Here is a 22,036-nt window from a genome sequence, read left to right on the forward strand (position 1 = left end):
TCAGCCCCAAATTGTTCCCAGCACAGGTTACCACACTGATCCCACACTATTCCCACATGGATCCCCACTCTGTTCTCCTCACAGATCCGCCCACACTCATCCCCATGCTGGTCACTGTTCACCACAATGTTCTCCACATAGTCTCCCACACTGATCAGCCCACTGGTCCCCAAATTGATCCCAACACTGATTCCACAGTGATCCCCACACTGTTCTGCACACTGATCCCCACAATGTTCCTGCTCTGGTCCCCACACTTTTCCCTACACTGATCGCCACACTGATCCATTCACTCATCCCCACACTGAACACACACTGGTCCCCACACTGATCCGCACACTGAACCCACACAGATCCCACACTAATCCCACTCTGATCCCCATACTGATCCCACACTTTTCCACACAATGGTCCCTAAACTGATTCGCAAACAGATCCCCACATTGGTCGCCACACTGGTCCCAACACTGATCAAACACTGAACCCACACTGGTCCACACACTGATTCACACACTCTTCCCCACACTAGTCCCACACTGATCCATACAATGATCCCCACATTGTTCCACACACTGGTCACCACACTGATCCACAGACTGATCCCTACACTGCTCCCCACATTGATCCCACAATAATCCACAGACTAATCTGTGGATTACTGATCCCTACACTGTTCCCAAACTGGTCCCGACACTGGTCCACACACTGATCCCCAAACTGATTCCCACACTGTTCCCCATAATGGTCCCTACACTGATCCCCACATTCATCTCACACTTGTCCCCACACTGAACACCACACTGGTCCACATTGTTTCCCATTTGGATCCCATACTGATCCACAAACTGGTCCTCACACTGGTTGTACACTGACCCACACTGATCCCCTCACTGATCCTAAACTGGTCTCCACATTGGTCCCTCTCTGGTCCTCACACTGGACCCCACACTGAACCCATACTGGTCCCTCATTGGTCCCCACACGTCACCAAACTGATGCCTACACATACCCACACCATTAGCCAGCAATGGGCACTGCTATATGTCTTGCTGTACTGAACTATGTGTTGACAAATAACAGAACCAAACATTGAACAATCTGTGTATTTATTAATTTTGTTCTGTGTTTACATTATCTCCAAGATTCATTATACAAGTCAATGCACCTGGCAGCTAATCAACCTGATTTAAACTGTCCTCATACTTTCAAAATTTTAATAAAATTAAGTATTAACTGGCAGGAACATCTGCAGAGATTTCATCCATACCAAACTTTTGCTGTGATGGTGAAGTGGTGAAGGCAGGGGGTCATGCAGGAGTGGAGAGTGGTGTGGTCTTCAGTAAAAGTGTATGTGTGATGCGGGAGACCTGCCTTAGTCCATCCATCCACCAGGCTGGTCCTAGACGGGGGTGGTTCGCCTGTTGGCAGCGTTTGACTGGAGACTGCCCATCCAGTCCTTGGACAAGCAGTTGCGGACCTGTAGGAATTTTGCATTTTTTTCAGAAGTCAAGTTAGTTGCCACAACTGCTTTTGAAGAGTCTCTAGGCAGGGTGTACATTGCCATCTCAGTGGAGGATGTGGCGCTGTAGCCTTTACCCCCCATTGGAGAAGGGTCTCTGGATCGGGGCTCGGTAGAGCGTGAACTTGATCTCCGGCGGAACCGGTACCTATAGCTGGGAATTCGGGCAAGTGCTGTCTTCCTCAGGACCGGGTAGTGAGGCTTTACTCTCAGCTGTTGGTGCTTCTCAATGTAGAGGTGCACTGCCAGTACCCCGACTGTCTCGGCAATGATGAACGACAGCGCCCCAAAATAAAACGACCACCCATAAGAATAATTGTTCTTCTTGGAATCGCTGAGCCCGGGATCACCTGCATTTGCGGATATGTACACGATAATCCCTATTATGTTGCTTAAACCTAAAGAGGGGGGAAAGGACAGAGTCATCAATCCAGAGAATGATGCAAATGGCATCAGGGAATCAAACGATTGCTTTGCAGATGGAACATTTCTCACAAGATGTCACTCACAGCTTCCAGACCATTTCTGCAGGGGCCAAACATAAAAGAGGAACAACATCATGAGAGGAATTGATAGGGTGAACAGACAGAATTTTTTTAGCTCAGAGTAGGGGAGGTACAAAGAGGAAGAGATTTAATGGGATCCTGAGGGGAAACGCTTTTATATAGTGGGGTTGGGGGGGGGGGGGAGTATGGAACGGGCTGCCAGAGGAGGTCGTTAAGGCAAGTACAATACTAATATAATTTAACAGCTACTAAGATAGGATGGGTTGAGAGAGCTATGGACCAAAGGTAGGCAGAAGGGACATTTTGGTTGGTGTGGGCAGATTGAGCTGAAGGGCAATGTGAGAATATCACTCCATAACATATGATATTCCTTATGCAATCCCATAAACCTAATGGCATTATTACCAATTTCTCAAATTTAGGGGGACAAAATTGGTTCCACTATTTCCATATTTTCTCACGAATGTTTGGCCATGATGGCGGCTCTCTCTCCACTTCTCCCTCCTCCTCTCCAACATCCCTTGTTGGAACCTCCCTCCGAGCTTCTTTCCTCATTCATAAAGGAGATATCAGTCCTTCATAGTTTGGTCTTCATATAGGGTCCTCACCATAGATACATGGAACCATAGAACATTACAGCACAGAAACCAGGCCTTTCAGCCCTTCTTGTCTGTGCCAAAGTATTATTCTGTCTTGACCCACTAACCTGCACCTTTGTTCATAGCCCTACATACCCCTCCTATTCATGTACCTGACCAAATTTTTCTTAAATGTTAAAATTGATCCCACATTTGCCACTTCAGCTGGCAGCTTGTTCTAAACTTTCACCACTCTCCATGTGAAGAAGTTTCCCCGAATATTCCCCTGAAACTTTCCCCCTTCCACCTTTAATCCATGTACTCTGTTTGTATCTCACCTACCCTCAGTGGAAAAAGCAGACTCCGACTATCCCCCTCATAATTTTGTAAACCTCTATCAAATCTCCCCTTATACTTCTACACTCAAGGAAGCCAGGTTGCAGTGTTAAGTACCCAAGATGGATAAGAATAAGTTTCGTTGGGCTAAAGACCTTAAGCAAACAGATCCTCTCAAAGAATTGTTTGATCGTGAGTTGAGCCAGCCAGGTGGAGCGACAATGCTTGGCAGGAGGTTGGAGCCAGTAGTCAAAGAAGAAGCAGCTTCAACTAGCAAGCAAGAAGAAGACTCTGTCCAGGCATTGCAGGCCTCATTCACTGGCTTAAAAGTTAGTGGAACTGGAACAGATGAATGTATGTTGCAAAGTCCCATTGGTGCCGTACTAAGCGAAATGTAGGCGATAGAGACTCAATCAGCAGTATCTGGAAGTTCAGATGTGAATCCTGATGATAGTATTTCCAAGGTTATGAGCAGAGGAAGATCTTCAAAGGCATCTAGAGCAAGTACAGCTTCGTGTGCCTCAAACACGTTATCGATGCATGCTAAGGCACAAGCAGACGTGGCTCCTGTCTGTGCACCACAACAGTGGTTGGAGAAAATATATACTTTGGAGGTTGTGGAGGTTCACATCAGGAATCAACACCTGAGGCAAGAAGCTGAAATCAAGAATCAGCAACTAGAGCAAGGAGAGCAACTTCAAAAGTTACAAATGGCTGGGGAAGAACAAATTAGATGAATGAATAGACAAAAGACTAGAGCTTGAGGAACAACGAGCTATGAACATGGACAAAGTCAAAGCATTAGCTCAGGCTTTTTCAAGATATGTCACTCAAAGTGAAATACCCAAAGGGCTAGCACCTAACATTCCAGCAGAGCCATGGGTAATGCAGCCATAAGAAACAAATATGCTCGAGCAAGAAGCCACGGGTGTCGCTGCTAGTGCTTGAATGACAATGACCAACCCTATGGAAAGAGCCAGTGACTTTCAATCTCTCTAGCGCGAACAATATAAGGATCTTCCTGAAAGGAGGGTATTCCAAAAAGTCCAACCATGCGAATTGATCATTCTCAAGACCTGATGTCTCTTCAAATTGCTGCAGAACGAGCTACAAGTCAAGGATTCCTACCAATGATGTCACAAGGTTCTACCCCTATGGCATCAGTTCAAGATCCATTTTCTCCATTCACCTCAAGACAACCAGTTACAAGCCATGGTGGACAAGACAATATAACATCACTTATAGCAAAACAAAATGAAATCACTGCTATGTTTACCTAAGAAGGAAATTCCTGTTTTTAATGGAGATACATTACAATATGTGACATTCATGAAATTTTTTGAACATCACATTGAAAGTAATACTAAAAACACTAAAGATCATCTCTATTACCTGGAATATTTTACTGGAGGACTGGTGAAGGAGTTAGTCAAAAGTTGCCAATATATGAATCCAGAACAAGGTTTTAAAAAGACAAAAGAATTATTGCATCATTAATATGGCAATGAAAGGGTCCACGTTGACAAGATTCTTTCTTGGTCGGCAATAAAATCAGAGGACACTGGATGTTATAACGCAAAGGGAAGTAGTGCATATTTCCAAGAGCTGAATTTGCTTCCTAATTTGTCGATTATTATAAACAAATTGCCTTATAAGCTGAAGGATTTATTGAGAACCAAAGTTGCAGAGCTTAAGATACTTCCTGGAAGGGACACCACTTTTGAGGATGTTGTACAATTAACCAGTAGTTTAATAGGTGTTCTGATAAGATTTTGTAAAGAGCCCATTGTAATTGCTTCAGATACTGAAGTAATGTTTCATCAAGTGAAAGTACCATCAGAAGTTAGTAATTGTTTACGATTGTTATGGTGGCCTAATGGAGATTACAGTAAAGACAAGATTGAATACAGAGTGACAGTTCATCTATTTGGAGCAACTTCGTCACCAAGTTGTGCAAATTTTGCTCTCAGGAAATGTGCTGAAGATAATGAAGAGCAATTTAGTTCTCAGACTATAAACATCTTCAGAAATAATTTCTATGTTGATGATTCTCTAACTTCAGTGGTTTCAGAAAAAGAAGCAATAGATTTTTATCAAGAGTTAAAGGAGATCTGTATAAATGGAGGTTTCTTCCTTACGAAATGGATTAGCAACAGTCGAGATGTGTTGGCTGTTATTCCTGAGGCAAAAAAAGAAAAGGAGATAAAACACCTTGATTTGGATTGTGATGTTCTATCTGTGGAAAGAATTCTAGGGGTGCAATAGTTTGTTCAATTTGATGTTTTCAAATTCAAAATCATTTTGAAAGAACGGCTTTTAACAAAAAAGATGTATTATTTCAATTGTAAGCTCACTGACAAAAGGCAAAGGAGGAAAAACCCAACACCCAACCCCAACCAACCAATTTTCCCCTGCAACCGCTGCAATCGTGTCTGCCTGTCCCGCATCGGACTTGTCAGCCACAAACGAGCCTGCAGCTGACGTGGACTTTTTACCCCCTCCATAAATCTTCGTCCGCGAAGCCAAGCCAAAGAAAGAAGCTCAATATACGATCCTTTGGGAATATTGGCACTGGTTGTTTTAATAGCCAAGAAAATACTGCAAAAATTGTGCAGAAGGCAATTTGGATGGGATGAAACTATAGTAGAATCCATTACACAAGAATGGATAAATTGGATTAAGAGTTTTAAATGTTAGAAAATTTTGAAGTCAACATATGTTTTAAACCAACAGACTTTGGAATTGCCACATTTGCTCAGTTACACAACCTTGCTGATGCAAGCGAAGGTGGGCTTGCTACTGTCAGCTATTTAGTTCTATGAAATAACCAAGAGCGAGTGCATTGTGGATTTATAATGGGAAAAACCAGAGTGACTCCATTAAAGCCAATCACCATACCTCATATGGAATTGACTGCCGCTACTATGGTGAGTAAAATGGACACTATGTTAAGAAGAGAATTACAGATGGAGTTCGCAGACTCTATGTTTTGGCCTGATGGTACATCAGTACTTAATTACATTAATAACAAAACCACAAGGTTTCGTACATTTGTGACTAACATAATTATGAAATCGAAAATGTTTCTCATGCTAATCAATGGAGATATGTTAAAACAGAGGATAATCCATCTGATATGGCTTCACGAGGATCAAAAGTTCAATCTTTCATGATCTCAAGAAGATTGGCCACAAAATCCAGAAGAGTGAAAAGAAATTTCAATGGAGAATCCTGAAATCCATAACACTAACGTAAATACTATTCAAATATCTAAAGAAAAGTATGCAATTGGTCGACAAACTTGCTATCACTCTTCATGATTTGGTTTGAAAAAAGCCATAGCATGGATTCTGATGTTAAAAACGATGCTTTTAAATCGTATCAAAAAAGAAAATATGAAGACTTGAAAGAGCTGTTGCCTAACAAATGATGAGTTGTCAAATGCTGAACTGGAGATAATTCATTTTTGTCAAAAAAAGGCATTTGATAATGAGATATCAAAATTGAAAAAGAATCGAATGTTTCACAAACAAGTCATGTTTACAACTTAAATCCTATTTTGGTAAATGATGAATTGAGAGTAGGAGGAAGATTGGAAAAAAGCATTATGCCAGAAGTGGAAATATTCAATTTTATTAGCTAAGGAACTTCATATTTCTGATTTAATTGATCAAAACATTGATCAAAAGAATTATATCAAAATGTGTTAATTGTTGATGAACAAATGCTAATCCTGGACAACAACAAATGGTGGATTTGCCCCAGAGTACAAAGTTTCACCTGATGAACCTCCATTTGTAGATTTTGGAAAAGATGGATTAAAGAAAATCTTTTGTTATTACAAGAATGACAATAAATGGTCTTAAGTTAAACACAATTTTGTATGTGGAGATATTGTGATTATCATGGACCCATAAATTCTTGGTTGCTGGGGAAAATCATGGATGCAGTTCCAGACAATAAAGGTTTCATTTGGCAACTGCCTGATTAAAACCAAGACTGGTCACTGAAATAGACCTGTTACTAAAATCTGTCTTTTACAGGAAGATGAATATTTTGATTTCTAATCTTATACTTACAATATTTATTTTGTGCATCTGTAATAGTAATTATTATATATTAACCATTAATGTCTATTATAATAATTATGATTGGGATATGAAGGTTAGAACTTGGCATTTTTTTATTCTTAGTTAATTTTGTGCCTGTCTCTTTAAGAGCATCATTGTTTGTTGTATTACCATAATGACAGTGAAGAAATATGTTGTAATATCTGTCCAGGCTAATGACTTGCTCATTATTCAACCAGATCTGAAGGAAGCATGAGGACGAGAAATTTTTCTTCGAATTTTCTTTGCATCTCTTTAAATACCTTTTTATTTATCTCTTTAAAGTTTGAGTATCTCTATATACATTTTTTATTTCAATTATCCAGTAAATACTTTGTTATTCATTGCTATGAAAGTCTTAAATGCAAAGTTATGCAAAAGGTTTATCCATTTTATCAATGAATTAAAACTACATAAAGTAACAGCCACAGAGTTTGATTTATTGGATTAAAGTGATCAAAATTTAGGATATTGAGGCTCACACCTTGGAAGATGACACTTTGAAATGAGGATATATTAGAACGGTGGTTCCCAACCTTTTACTTTCCACTCACATACCACTTTAAGTATTCCCTATGCCATAAGTGTTCTGTGATTAGTAAGTGATTGCCTAAAGTGGTATGTGAGTGGAAAGTAAAAGGTTGGGAACCACTGTTCTAATTTCAAAGTGTCATCTTCCAAGGCATGAGCCTCAATATCCTAAATTTTGAGTATTAGAATAAGGAAAGTGCCGTGTATATGACCTTTTTAATCTTTCCCTGTAACTCAGTTCCTGAAGTAAGGGAAAAATCCAACTAAATCTTCTATGTGCTCTTTCAATCTGACTGATATCTTTCCCGTAGTTCAGTGACCAAAACTGCACACAGTACTCCAAATTTGGCCAATATGCCAAAAGCTCTCTTTATGACCCTATACACCTGTGATCCCACATTCTGTATTCCCAGATCCCTCTGTTCTACTGTACTCCTCAGTGCCCTACCATTTACCGTATATGTTCTTTCTTGGTTTGACCTTCCAAAACGCAACACCACTCACTTGTCTTCATAAAATTCCATCTACCATTTTTCAGCCCATTTTTCCAGCTGGTCCAGATCCCTCTGCAAGCAAGCCTTCCTCTCTGTCCACAACACCTCCAATCTTAGTATGATCTGCAAACTTGTTGATTCAATTTACCACATAATCATCCAGATATACAAATAATTGTATATATGATCTCTTTGAGCACCTTCCAATAATTTACCCAATTTCCAGGGTTACATTTGGAATCTATTCTTAAACGGAATAGCATGAGCTACCCTCCATTCTTTGGCACCACATCATTGGTGCAGGACATTTTAAACATTTCTGCCAGAGTCCCTTCAATTTCTACAACAGACTCTCAAAGTCCAAGGAAATATCTTGTCAGACCCTGGGGATTTATCCACTCTTATTTGCTTTGTGACAGCAAGCATTTCCTCCCCTTTAATCGGCATCAGTTTCATGACCTCACTCCTTGTTTTCCTTACCTCCCACAACTCTGTGCCTGTTTTATGAGTAAATACTGATGTAAAAAAAATATATATCTCCCATCTCTTTTGGCTCCGTTCAAAGCTGACCACTCTGATCTGCAGAGATCTCCTCCTCTCCTTTTATTCTTAATCTACCTGTGCAAAACTTTAGGCTTTTTCTTCCCTTTATCTCCAAAAGCAATCTCATGTCTTCTTTTAGCCTTCCTGATTTCTTTCTTGAGGTTTTTCTTGAAGCGTTTATTCACCTCAAATACCTCATTTACACCAGAAAAAAAAATTATAATGTCAACCTGGAAATCTGAAGTGAGCCTGAGAGTACAGTAATGGTACATAGAAATGAATAAATGTATTCCATTGGAAAAAATAGCATATAATTTAAAAAATAACGTCACAGTATTCGAACAAATTTGGGAACCGTACATGGATCACAACAGAGAGGGCCTACCGTGGTCCTCCACCCCCCTAAAATGATAGAATGAAAAGAAGACGAAATGAACTGACCCAGTGTGTAAAAGTAGATGACACAATTTTATTGTTTATTTTCATTGTGTAATGACATTGTTTAATGGGTTTATTGCACACGTTGAACATTTAGTGGGTAGGGAGGGGATGGGAAGGAGGGTTGGAAGGGAGGGGGGAAAAAGGGGAGAAAATGACACTGTGTATATTCAAGAGGGAAATGTTTGTGTGTATTTTGGTTAATATGGTTCATAGTGTGAAAAATTTAAAAAAAGAAAATAACTTAGCCCAATCCACACATTCTAGATCCTTTCTCATTTCCACAAAATTATCCTTTCTCCAATTTAGAATCTCAACCCGAGGCCCAGACCAATTCTTCTCCTAATTAACTTGGAACTAATGGCATCATGATCATTGGACCCAAAATGTTCCCCTACACTAGTGGTCTCAACATTTTCTTTCCACTCACATACTTAAGTACACACACACACACACACACACACACACACACACACACACACACACACACACACACACACACACACACACACACACACACACACACACACACACACATATATTAACAAGAACAAAATTGGTCTTTTTACTTCCACCTTCTGTCTCTCTGCACTTGCTCCCATACCCTTGTCCCATTAGTTTAAACCTTCCCCAACAGTGCTAGCAAACAAACTCCCTAGGACATTGGTCCCGGCCCTTCCCAGATGTAGATTGTCCTGTTGGTACCAATCCCATCTGCCCCAGATCCCATTCCAATGGAGGGCTATGTAGGTCAGTGGGACTAGGCAAAAATAATAGTTTTCCCTACACTGTTTCTGTGCTGTAATGGTCTATGATTCTATGTAGCTTCAGTAGACGAGCCCTTTCACAGTTGTGATATTTTCCTTGAAAAGCAATGCCATTCCCTCCACCTTTCATCCCCCTGTTCTATAACGTTTAAAACAGCAGACCCCTGGAACATTAAGCTGCCTGTCCTGCCCCCCTTCAATAATTTCACTTATGGTTGCAATGTCATAATTCCACATGCCAGTCCACATTCTAATTTTGTCTGCCTTTCCTACAATACTCCTTGCAGTGAAATAGATGACACTGAGAAAATTTCCACAATTATCGGCTTTGTTCCAGGGAAGGTGTGACCTGTTCCAATGGGACTAGCATCCTTGCAGGTAGATTCACTTGTGCTGCTCCAGTGTGTTTAAACGAGATTTTCAGTGGGAAGGGAACCAGAATGATAGAGAAGGTAGTGAGGGTAGAGGACAGTCAGACTCATGCGAGGACTGCATGTAAAGGCAGAAAGCAGAGGTTTGTACATGATATAAATGATCTCAAATACATCTATTTCAATGCGAGGAGTATTGTCGATAAGGCAGATGAGCTTAGGGTATGGATTGGCATGTGGGATTATGACATTATCGCATCAGTTGACTTGGTTGCATGAAGGGCAGGACTGGCAACTCAATGTTCCAGGTTCCAATGTTTCAGACATATTAAAGGGGAGGGATGAAAGGTGAGGGGTGGCATTGCTACTCAGGGAAAATATCATAAGGACAGGACTGTGGGTGGAACTAAGGAATGGGAAATGTGTGAGCTCAATAATAGGCTTGTATTCTAGACAGCCTAATAGTCCGAGTGAATTGGAGGCACAAATCTGTCGTGAGGTAACAGACCAGTGTAAGAGACACAAAGTTCTGGTAGTAGATTTTAACTTTCTGCATATTGAATAGGACTCCCATACTGTAAAAGGGTTGGATGGGTTGGAGTTTGTCAAATGTGTACAGGAAAATTTTCTAAATTAAATGTAGAGGTAGCAACAAGAGAAGATGCAATACTTGATCTCGTATTAGGGAACCAGGCAGGTCAGGTGGTAGAAGTCTGTATAGGTGAGTCCAGTGATCATAACATCATTAAAAGTTCAAGTTAATTATGGATAAGAATAGGTCAGGTCCTTGAGTTGAGGTTCTAAATTGGAGAAAGGCCAATTTTGTAGAAATGAGGAAGGATCTTCAAAGAGTCAATGAGAATAAACTGTTTCCTGGGAAAAAAAAAGTGTCTGGCAAGGATGCAGAGTTTGCATTTTCCTACCAGGATTAAAGGCAGAATTAATGGGCATAGTTCCCTATGCTTTCAAGGGATATTGGTGATAGAATTAAGAAGAACAGAGTGGTGTATAATCGGTATAGACCACAAGGAGCAAATGAGGTGCTTGCAGAATAGGGAAAAGGTAAGAGAATATTAAACAAGGAAATCAGGAAGGCATAAAGGAGCAAGAGGGGGCTTTTTCAGATAACATGAAGGTAACCCCAAAGGGTTTCTACAAGAATATTAGGAGCAAGAAGAAAATAAGGGACTAAATTGATCCCAGAGATGATCAGAATGGTCGTCTATGTGTGGAGCCTCACATAGTGGGGAGACCTAAAACAGTTTGTTTTCATCAGTATTTACTCATGAAACTGGCAGAGTGTATAAGGAAGGGAGAGAAACAAACAGAAGAGTCATGGAACAGATAGAGATTAAGGAGGAGGTGGTGCTTGCTGCCTTACAGTGAACAAAGGTAGATAAACCCCTGGGCTGGATATGATATTCCCTCCAACCTAATGTAGAAATTGCAGGAACCCTGGCAGATATATTCCAAACGCCCTTCACCATGGAAGAAGTGCCAGAGGATTGGAGAGTAGCTCATGTTCTCATGCTGTTTAAGCCCCCCACGGCAGTGACCCCTCTCCCCCTGCAGCATCGACCCCTTTCCCCCTGCAGCATTGACCCCTCTCCCCCCAACAGCAGTGACACCTTCCCCCCGTAACAACGTCCAGTCTGTCTCCCGTGGCAGTGACCCTTCTCCAGCCTCTCCCCCACTCGACAGTGAACTCTCTCACCCTGAGGCAGCGGCACCTCTCCCCTCCTGTGGTAGCTATCCCTCTCCTCGCGTGGCAGTGAACCCTCTCCCCCCCCTTGACAGTGACCCCTCTTCTCCCTGCAGCAGCTATCCCTCTGTACCCCATGGTAGCGACCCCTTTCTCCCACCCGCAAGCAAGCTCTCCCCCATGCAGCAGCGACCACTCTTCCCCCCCCACCAAGGCAGCAACCACTCTCCGCCCCTGCATCAGCGACCCCTCTCACCCCCCACCACTGCAGAGAGCTCTGTCCCTCCACCCACCATGGCAGCAACCCCTATCCCCCCTGTCAGCGACCCCTCTCCCCCACCAATGGCCATAAACCCTCTCCCCCACCCCGTCAGCGACCCCTCTCCCCCACCAAAGGCCACAAACCCTCTCCACCTGTGGCTGCGACCTCTCTTCTTCCCTGCAGCAGTTACCCCTCTCCCCTCCCCTATTGCGGCATCACTTCAACCTGGGGTTTCTTTGTGAACCCAGCACACAAATCCTGACATCACGGGAGTATCTGGGTCAGCCATTTTCCCATTCAAGTCGTCGGTGGACAGGACATAATTGGGTTCACAGATTTTCTCTGAGGTAAGTCAGGGACCCAGTTGGATTCTGGCAGGGTTGACCACTCAGACACTTTCTAACTGCCATGTAACTGGGGCTCTAACAAGGCAAATTGCCTGGTTAACCCTGTTTAACATGGCATTTTGAAAGGGCCTAGTGTCTCACAATGTGGAAGGACAGGAAGTGGCCCAGTGTCCTGGTGTATGAAAGAACACCTGTGTCCCAGACTTCTGGAATCTGCCACAGTATCCCAGGATGTGGGTGAGTGGACTAAGTACGCGTGTCAAGGGAAGGATCTACTAACCTAAACACCACTGTCGATGTTACCACCTCTGCCCCCCATCCCTGAACTGTATTTTGTCCCCCCATTTGCTCTGGCCAATATACTGCACAGCCCTGTTTGGAGCTGGAGACCACAGACAGGTTCAGTAACTCATCTCTGCTGAAAAGTGACAAACCTGCAGCAACAAAGAAGATGCCAGAGCTGAGAACAATATTGTGTCTGCTTTTGTAGAATTCACTGGCCGCCACACAGATGCCTCCCAGAAACAGCAACCCCACACTGAGTACTGGAAACAAACTGGAAGCTCGGACAATTCCTGTGGGGAAAAGGAGGAGTCACCATGAGTCTTAAGGCAGCTACAGTGACACCCTTCATACACGTTGTTGGTGGAGAACATCCCACTGCTTAAAATTTTACATACAGCACGATAACAGACTATTCCGGCCCATGAGCCCGTGCCGGCCAAATGCACCCAATTAACTTCCAACCATTTGCAATGGTGGAAGGAAACCGGAGCTCACGGGGGAAACTGTCGCAAATATGGGGAGAACGTACAGACAGCATGGGATTGGAGCCCCAGTTCTGATCGCTGGCGCTGTAAAGGTGTTTCCACCCTTTACGGGTGTATGATTGGAGTTACCCATGAATGAAACGAGCTGGCTAAGTGCATTGGTTTAGAGATTCACATCTCACAGAGTCGCTGTGGAGAACAGAGTGAAGGAGACATGAGGTGAGATGACAAAGAGACTGGGTAGGGAGCGAGCTGACCTGGAGGCATCATAGAGGGAGAAAACTGGTCCATGCTCCAGACCAGGACCTGCAGCTTCTCCACATGCATTCATTCCAGGACTTTCCCCAGTGTGAACAGGGACTAATTCCTGACAAACTCCCTCCCTCCCAGGGACATCACTGCCCACCCATGGATAGCACACCCTCAACCACATTGACCCCCCCACAGTAATCCCTCCCCAAGAGACCCCCACAGATAACCCACCCAGTGACTCCCAACCCATAGATAGCCCCAACACTGACCCCCACATGGTGACATCCCCACAGTAACCCCCCCAGGGACACTCCACAGTAACCCCCCCAGGGACACTCCACTGTGACCCCCCCAGGGACACTCCACTGTGACCCCCCACCGTGACTACCTCAGTATCCCCACAGAGACCCCCTATATTGGCTGCGACCTCCACTGGGTCCCTCCCCATCTGGCAGCAAGGGTGAGAGCCACACACATCTCCCAGACCACCACCTCTCGCCGTGGTGCTGTGCACATTCCGATGGACTGGCTCCCTGATCCGTCTCTACTGATGCTCAGAAGATGTTGGGAAGGCTAGCACAAGAGTGGAATGAGAGAATTAGAACAGGTTCCACAGTGCAGGGCCATGCAAGAAGAAGGTGAAAGAAGCCATGATGTACTTACCAGGAAGGCTGGAAAGTTTAGAGGGCAGAGGAATGAGCCCCTGGGGACAGGCTTGACTGCACCAACCTCACAGTTCGCTTTGCTATTTTTGAACTGAACTCTTCTTGTAACTCTGCTTTCTGTCTGGTGTTAAAGTTTCCTGACCATGTGAAACATTCTCACCAGATCTTGGGTCAAGTGCCAATAAAAGTGAATGGTGAATGTTAAATTCCAGTGATTGCTTGCTGGGCTGAAGAGCCATTTTGCAGTGTGCCCAATGGCATTGGGGACAGTACCTGAGATGAACTTGGATATGGCAGCAAGGTTCTGGGAGTCTTCATGAAAAGTGTGGAGTGTGGATTTTGAAGGAGTTAGAACCAAGGACAAGAAAGGAGGGGTGAAGCAGGCAACAACACCCACACTGAGCAGGAAGGGAGCACTTTGTGGAGGGAAAGGAGAGAGTTCATGGCAGAGTCAAGGATTGGAATGAGATTTTTCAGGTCAACCTGAACTAGTTTCACCACAGTTTCAAGTCCCAATCTATGATCAGAGCACAAGGAGCTTCAATGCTAAGATGAAGAAATGGTGCAAAGATCGGGCCTCCTCTCACCCTGCGTGATTTCATCCAGAATCATTCCCTCCACAATGCACAATGCGTCTGCAGTTTTAGACCCCGTGTCACACCAGACCACCCCTACCCAGTATTCATCATTGCTATGAGTAATGCCACACAATGACAACCCACCATCTTTGAGGAAGAGAATCAACCCTGACCCACTGGTGCCTGTTAGCTGGGCTATTTCCTCTCCATGTTGTCATGTCACCTGTTCCACCTTGGACCTGCGCAAAAACCTTCCCAGCCAAACAATACCACCAACACTGATGACAACATTAACACAGTCGTTAACACTGTCATCACAAACACCACATTACCACAGACTCCACGTCATGATAGACACCATGTCAACACAGACACCACGTTAACACGGAGACCACATCACCACAGAGAGATGATCACAGGAATCATGTCAAAACAGACACCATGTCTCCACCGACACCACATCACCACAGACACCACGTCACCACACAATCCATGTCACCACAGACACTAGGTCACCACAGACACCACATCACCACCGATACCATGTCACCACAGACACAAGGTCATCACAGACACCACATCACCACCAATACCATGTCACCACAGACACTAGGTCACCACAGACACCACATCACCACCGATACCATGTCACCACAGACACCACGTCACCACCGATACCATGTCACCACAGACTCTAGGTCACCACATCACCACCGATACCATGTCACCACAGACACTAGGTTACCACAGACACCACGTCACCACAAAATCCATGTCAACACAGACACCACATCACCACCGATATCATGTCACCACAGACACTAGGTCACCACAGACACCACATCACCACCGATACCATGTCACCACAGATACTAGGTCACCACAGACACCACGTCACCACAAAATCCATGTCACCACAGACACCATGTCACCACCGATACCACGTCACCACAGACACTAGGTCACCACAGACACCACGTCATCACCGATATCATGTTACCACAGACACTAGGTCACCAGACACCACGTCACCACCGATACCATGTCATCACAGACACCACATTACCACCGATACCATGTCGCCACAGACACTATGTCACCACGGACTCACACCACCACAGACACCACGTTATTACAGACACCATGTCATGACCGGTACCTTGTCAACACAGAATCACTGACAACATACAGCCACCGACATCACGTAACCACATATAACACATCAAAACAAAAACCACATCACCACAGACTCCACATCATCATTGAAACCACGTCACCACCAAAACCATGAACTACCGGTACCAAGTCATCACAGATGATACGTCACCACAGACACCACAACACAACAAAGACCATGTCATTACAAACACATCATTAAAGAAAACACGTCACCTCTAACACTACATCACCACGGACACATCATCACAAACACCTCAGCAACACCGACACCACATCATCACAGACACCAAGTCACAACCAACACCATGTTACAACAAAGTACATGTACTCTTGATCCCAGAGAAGCTGCAACTCAGATCTTCCATCCCAGACACACAGGAACACACACCCTCCATCCCAGTGATACTTGATCACAAACCCTCAATCCAATAATCACTGTAACACAGTGATATCAGAGACACCGGAACAGAGATCTTCCATTGCAGAAACACGGGAACACAAAGCCTGCATCCCCGAGACACGCAAACACAAACAGTCCATCACAGAGACAATGGACACAAACCCCAGATGCAAAAGGAATGGGGAAACAGACCATCCATCCCTGAGACACTGGAACACAGATCTTACATTGCAGAATCACTCTATGCCAGAGACGGGAACAGAGACCTCCATCCCAGAGACATGGGAATACACACCTCCGTCTCAGAGATACTGGAACACAGACCCTCCATCCAACAGACACTGGAACACAGACCTTCCATTCCAGAGACACGGGGACACAGATTGTCAATCCCAGAGAGATTGGAACACTGACACTCTATCCTAGAGATAATTGAGACACATGCTCTCCATCCCAGTGAAACGGGACCACAGACCTTCTATCCCAGAAACACTGGAACACAGACCCTCCATCCTGGATACAGTGGAACACAGAGTCTCCATTCCAGAGACACGGGAATGTAGATTCTCCATCCCAGAGAAACTGGAACACAGACCCTCCATCCCATAGACACTGAACCACAGAGCCACTATCCAAGAGATGCTGGAACACAGACCCTCCATCCAATAGACACTGGAACACAGACCCTCCATTCCATAGACAATGGAACATGCACCATCCATCCCAGAGCCACGGGAACACAGACCCTCCATCCCAAAATCACGGAACACAGCCTCTCCATCCCAGAGACACTGGGAAACTGACTCTCAATCCCAGGATCACTGAAACACAGATCCCCGATACCAGAGACACCGGAACACAGACTCGCTATTCAAGAAACACTGGAACACAGACCAACAATCCCAGTGATGCAGGATCACAGTCCCTCTATACCAGAGATATGGGTACACAGACCAGGCATCGCAGAGGCACGGCAACACACGCCATAAATCCCACAGACACAGGAAAACGGACCCTCTATCCATGTGACTCTGTAAGGCAGAGAGACAGGAACGCAGACCCTTCATCCCAGAGACACGGAAACACACACACACTCCATCCCAGAGACTGAATCACAGACCTTCCAGTCCAGAGACACAGGAACATGCACCCTCCAACACCGAGACATTTGAAGATGCACCCTCCATCCACAGACACAAGTACATCAACTCTTCAACCTAGAGAAACTGGAACTCAGATATGCAATCACAGAGACATGAGAACACAGACCCTCCATCCCAGAATCACAGGAAAAAAGCCCCTCCATCCCAGAGACACTGGAAAACTGACTCTCCATCCGAAAATCACTAAAGCACAGACCCCCGATACTAGAGACACGAGAACACAGACTATCCATTTTAGACACACTGGAACACAGATCCACCTTTCATGAGACACTTGAACAAAAACTGTCCTTCACACAAACAATGGACACCAAACCGACATGCCAGAGGAATTGGGACACAGACCCTCCATTCCAGAGACACTGGGAACAGTGTCACCATCAGAGAGAAACAGGAACATGTACCCTCCATCCCAAAGACATTGGAAAATGGACACTCCATTCCAGAACCACTGGAAAATGGCCCATCCATCCCAGAGACACTGGAACACTGACCCCCCAGTGTGGAATCACTGGAAAACTGACCCCAGATACCAGAGACACCGGAAAACAGAGTTCCACCCAGAATCACTAGAACACTGACGCACCATCCCAGAAATACTGGAACACAGACTCTCAAATGCAGAGGCACTGAAATGCAGTCCCTCCATGCCAAAGACACTTAAATGCAGACCTTCTATCTCAGAGACATTGGAACACACACCCTCTATCCATGAGACTCTGTAACAAAGATACTCCATCACAGAGATGGGTACACAGAACTTCCATCCCAGAGACAGTGGAACACAGACCTTCCAATCCAGAGACACAAGATCACGGACCCACCATGCCAGAGACACAGGAACACAGAACCTCTATTCATGATACTCTGTAATACGGACATTCCATCTCAGAGACAATGGAACGCAGACCCTCCAATCCAGAAACACGCGAACACAGACCCTCCATCCAGAGACACTGGAACACAGGCCCTCCATACCAGAGACGTTGGAACACTATCCGTTCTCCCAGAGACACTGGAACACTGTCCCTCCCTCCCCCAGAAACGGGTACACAGACTCTTCATCACAGAGTCACGGGAAGTCAGACTGTCCATTCAACGGGTACTTGAACTCAAAGCCTACATCGCAGAAGCAAGGGGGAAAAAAAGACCCGCTGTCCCAGAGACACAGGAACACAGATTTCCAACCAAGAGAAACTGGAACATAGATCTTCCATTCCAGAAACTCTGGAACAGAGCACCCTGCATCCCAGAGACACGGAAATACACACCCTCTATCCCAGAGACACGGAAACACAGACCCTGCATGCCAGTGACACGGGAACACAGAACCTCCATGCCAGAGATAGGGGAACACAGACCTCCATCCCAGACACACAGGAACACAGACCCTCCGTCCCATCGACACAGGACCACAGACCCTCCATCCCAGCGACACTGCAACACGAACCCTCCATACCAGAGAGTGTGGAACACATACCTTCCATTCCAGAGATACTGGAAACAGACCCTCAAACCCAGAGACACTGAAACATGCCCCGTCTTGACTGAGATACTAGAACACAGAAACTTCATCCCACAACCAGTGGAAGACCGACCCTCCATTCCATAAATACTGCATCACAGCCCATCCATCCCAGATGACCACATGCCTGAATCACAGAGCAAAGACCAACCATCCCAGAGAAAGTGGAGCTCAGATCATCCATTCAAGAGACATGTGAACACAGACCCTCCACCGCAGAGGCACAGGAACACTCGTCTTCAATTCCAGAGAGACTGGAAAAGAGACCCTCCATTCCAGATACACGGGACCACAGACCGTCCATCCAGAGACACGAGAACACAGATCCTCCATCCCAGAGACACTGCGAAACTGTCCCTCCATCCACGAGACACGGGTACAGAGACACTCCATCACAGAGTCACGGGAAGACAGACTCTTCATTCAAGAGATACTTGAACTCAGAGCCTACATTGCAGAAACATAAGAAAACAGACCCTCAATCCCAGAGACACTGGAACACAGATCTCCAACCCAGAGAAACTGGAACATATATCTTCCATTCCAGAGACTCTGGAATAGAGACCCTGCATCTCAGAGACACAGAAATACACACACTCCATCCCAGTGTCTCTGGAACAAGGACCACATGCCTGAATCACTGGAACACAGACCAACCATCCCAGAGACAGTGGAACTTAGACCTTCCATTCCAGAGACACGTGAACAAAGACCCTCTATCGCAGAGGCACGGGAACACTGGAATTCAATTCCAGAGAGATTGGAAAAGAGACCCTCCATTCTAGACACATGGGAACACAGACCATCCATCCAGAGACACGAGAACACAGACCCTCCATTCCAGAGACACTAGAACACAGACACCCCATCCCAGATACAGAAAAACACAGAGCCTCTATTCCAGAGATACGGGAACGTAGATTCTCCAACCCAGAGAAACTGCAACACAGAAACTCCATCCCATAGACACTGAACCACAGAGCAACTATCCAAGAGATGCTGGAATACAGGCCCTCCATCCAATAGACACTGGAAGACAGACTCTCTATTCCATAGACAATGGAACATGCACCATCCATTATGGACACAGACCCTCCATCCCAGAATCACAGAAACACAGTCTCTCCATCCCAGAGACACTGGAAAACTGACTTGCCATCCAAGAATCACTAAAGCACAGACCCCTGATTCTAGAGACACGATAACACAGACTCTCCATTCTAGAGACACTGGAACACTGACCCACCTTTCGCGAGACACTTGAACAAAGACTGTCATTAACACAAACAATGGACACAAAACCCACATACCAGAGGAATTGGGACACAGACCCTCCATTCCAGAGAAACTGTAAACAGACCATTCATCCCAGAGGCACTGGAAGTCTGACCCTCCATCCCAGAATCACTGGAACACTGACCCCGATATAATAGACACCAGAACACAGATCTACATTCCTGAATAACTGAAACAAAGATGCACGATCCCAGAAATACTGGAGCACAGACTCTCCATTCCAGAGACACTGGAATGCAGACCCTCCTTTCCAGAGACACTGGAACACACACCCTCTATCCACGAGATTCTGTAACACAGTACCTTCATCCCTGAGACACGGGTACACAGACTCTATTCTAGACATAATGGAATGCAGACCCTCCATCCCCGAGACACTCCATCACAGAGAAAAAGGACACAAACTCCACATTCCCGAGGAATGGGGACACAGACCCTACACTGCAGAGACACTGGCAACAAACCTTCCATCCCAAAGACAATGGAACTTGCATCCTCCATCCCAGAGACACTGAAACACAGACGCGCCATCCCAGAATCACTGGAACACAGCCCTTCCATCCCAGAGGCACTGGAACACTGACCCGCAATCCCAGTATCAGTTGAACACTGACCCCAATACCAGAGACACCGGATCACAGAGCCCCATCCTTGAATCACTGGAACACAGACTCTCCAATCCATAGACAGTGAAACACAGTCCCTTCATGCCAGAGACACTTAAATGCAGACCTTCTATCCCAGAGACACTGGAACACACACTTTCTATCCCTGAGACTCTGTAATAAAGATATTCCATCTCAGATATAGGTACACAGAACTTCCAACCCAGAGACACTGGAACGCAGACCCACCATTCCAGAGATACTGGAACACAGAACCTCTACTCAAGAAACTCTATAATATGGATGCTCCGTCTCAGAGACAATGGAACGCAGACCCTACAATCCAGAGACATGCAAACACAGACCCTCCACACAGAAACACAGGAAAACAGACTCTCCATTCCAGAGACACTGGAACACTGGCCCTCCATATTAGATACGCTGGAACACTATCCCTCCTCCCAGAGATGCTGGAAAACTGTCCCTCCATCCCCCAGACATGGGTACACAGACTCTTCATCACAGACTCACGGGAAGACAGACTGTCCATTCAACATATACTTGAACTCAAAGCCTACATCGCAGAAATACGGGAAAAAGACCCGCCATTCCAGAGACACTGGAACAGATATCTCCAATCAAGAGACACTAGAACATAGATCTTCCATTCCAGAGACTCTGGAACAGTGCACCCTTTATCCCAGAGACACGAAAACACAGACCCTGCATGTCAGTGACAAGGGAACACAGACCCTCCATGCCAGAGATAGGGGAACACAGACCTCCATACCAGAGACATGTGAACAAAGACCCTCTGTCCCATTGACACGGGTCCACAGACCCTCCATCCCAGCGACACTGCAACATGGACCCTGCATGCTTGAGAGTGTGGAACACATACCTTCCATTCCAGAGATACTGGAAACAGACCCTCAAACCCAGAGACACTGAAACATCTTCCCTGAGATACTAGAACACAGAAACTCCATCCGAGAACCAGTGGAACACCGACTCTCCATTCCACAAATACTGGATCACAGCCCATCCATCCCAGAGACACTGAAACAAGGACCTCATGCCTGAATCACTGGAACACAGAC

General features: G+C 45.2%; 1 protein-coding gene across 2 annotated transcripts in view; it reads right to left on the bottom strand.

Annotated features, from left to right (window-relative positions):
- Positions 1-1,107: 1,107 nt before the first annotated feature.
- LOC138759082 (voltage-dependent calcium channel gamma-3 subunit-like) overlaps positions 1,108-22,036 on the bottom strand; it is a 92,706-nt gene continuing 71,777 nt past the window's right edge. For both annotated transcript variants that reach the window (XM_069928962.1, XM_069928961.1), the window contains 2 exons: positions 12,938-13,078; positions 1,108-1,917 (listed from right to left, as the gene is read on the bottom strand). In XM_069928962.1, coding sequence (XP_069785063.1) covers positions 1,400-1,917; positions 12,938-13,078 — 659 coding nt within the window. In that variant the 3' untranslated portion in view covers positions 1,108-1,399. The remainder of the gene's footprint in view (positions 1,918-12,937; positions 13,079-22,036) is intronic.

This window comes from Narcine bancroftii, chromosome 3 (assembly GCF_036971445.1).
Source record: "Narcine bancroftii isolate sNarBan1 chromosome 3, sNarBan1.hap1, whole genome shotgun sequence".
NCBI lineage: Eukaryota > Metazoa > Chordata > Chondrichthyes > Torpediniformes > Narcinidae > Narcine > Narcine bancroftii.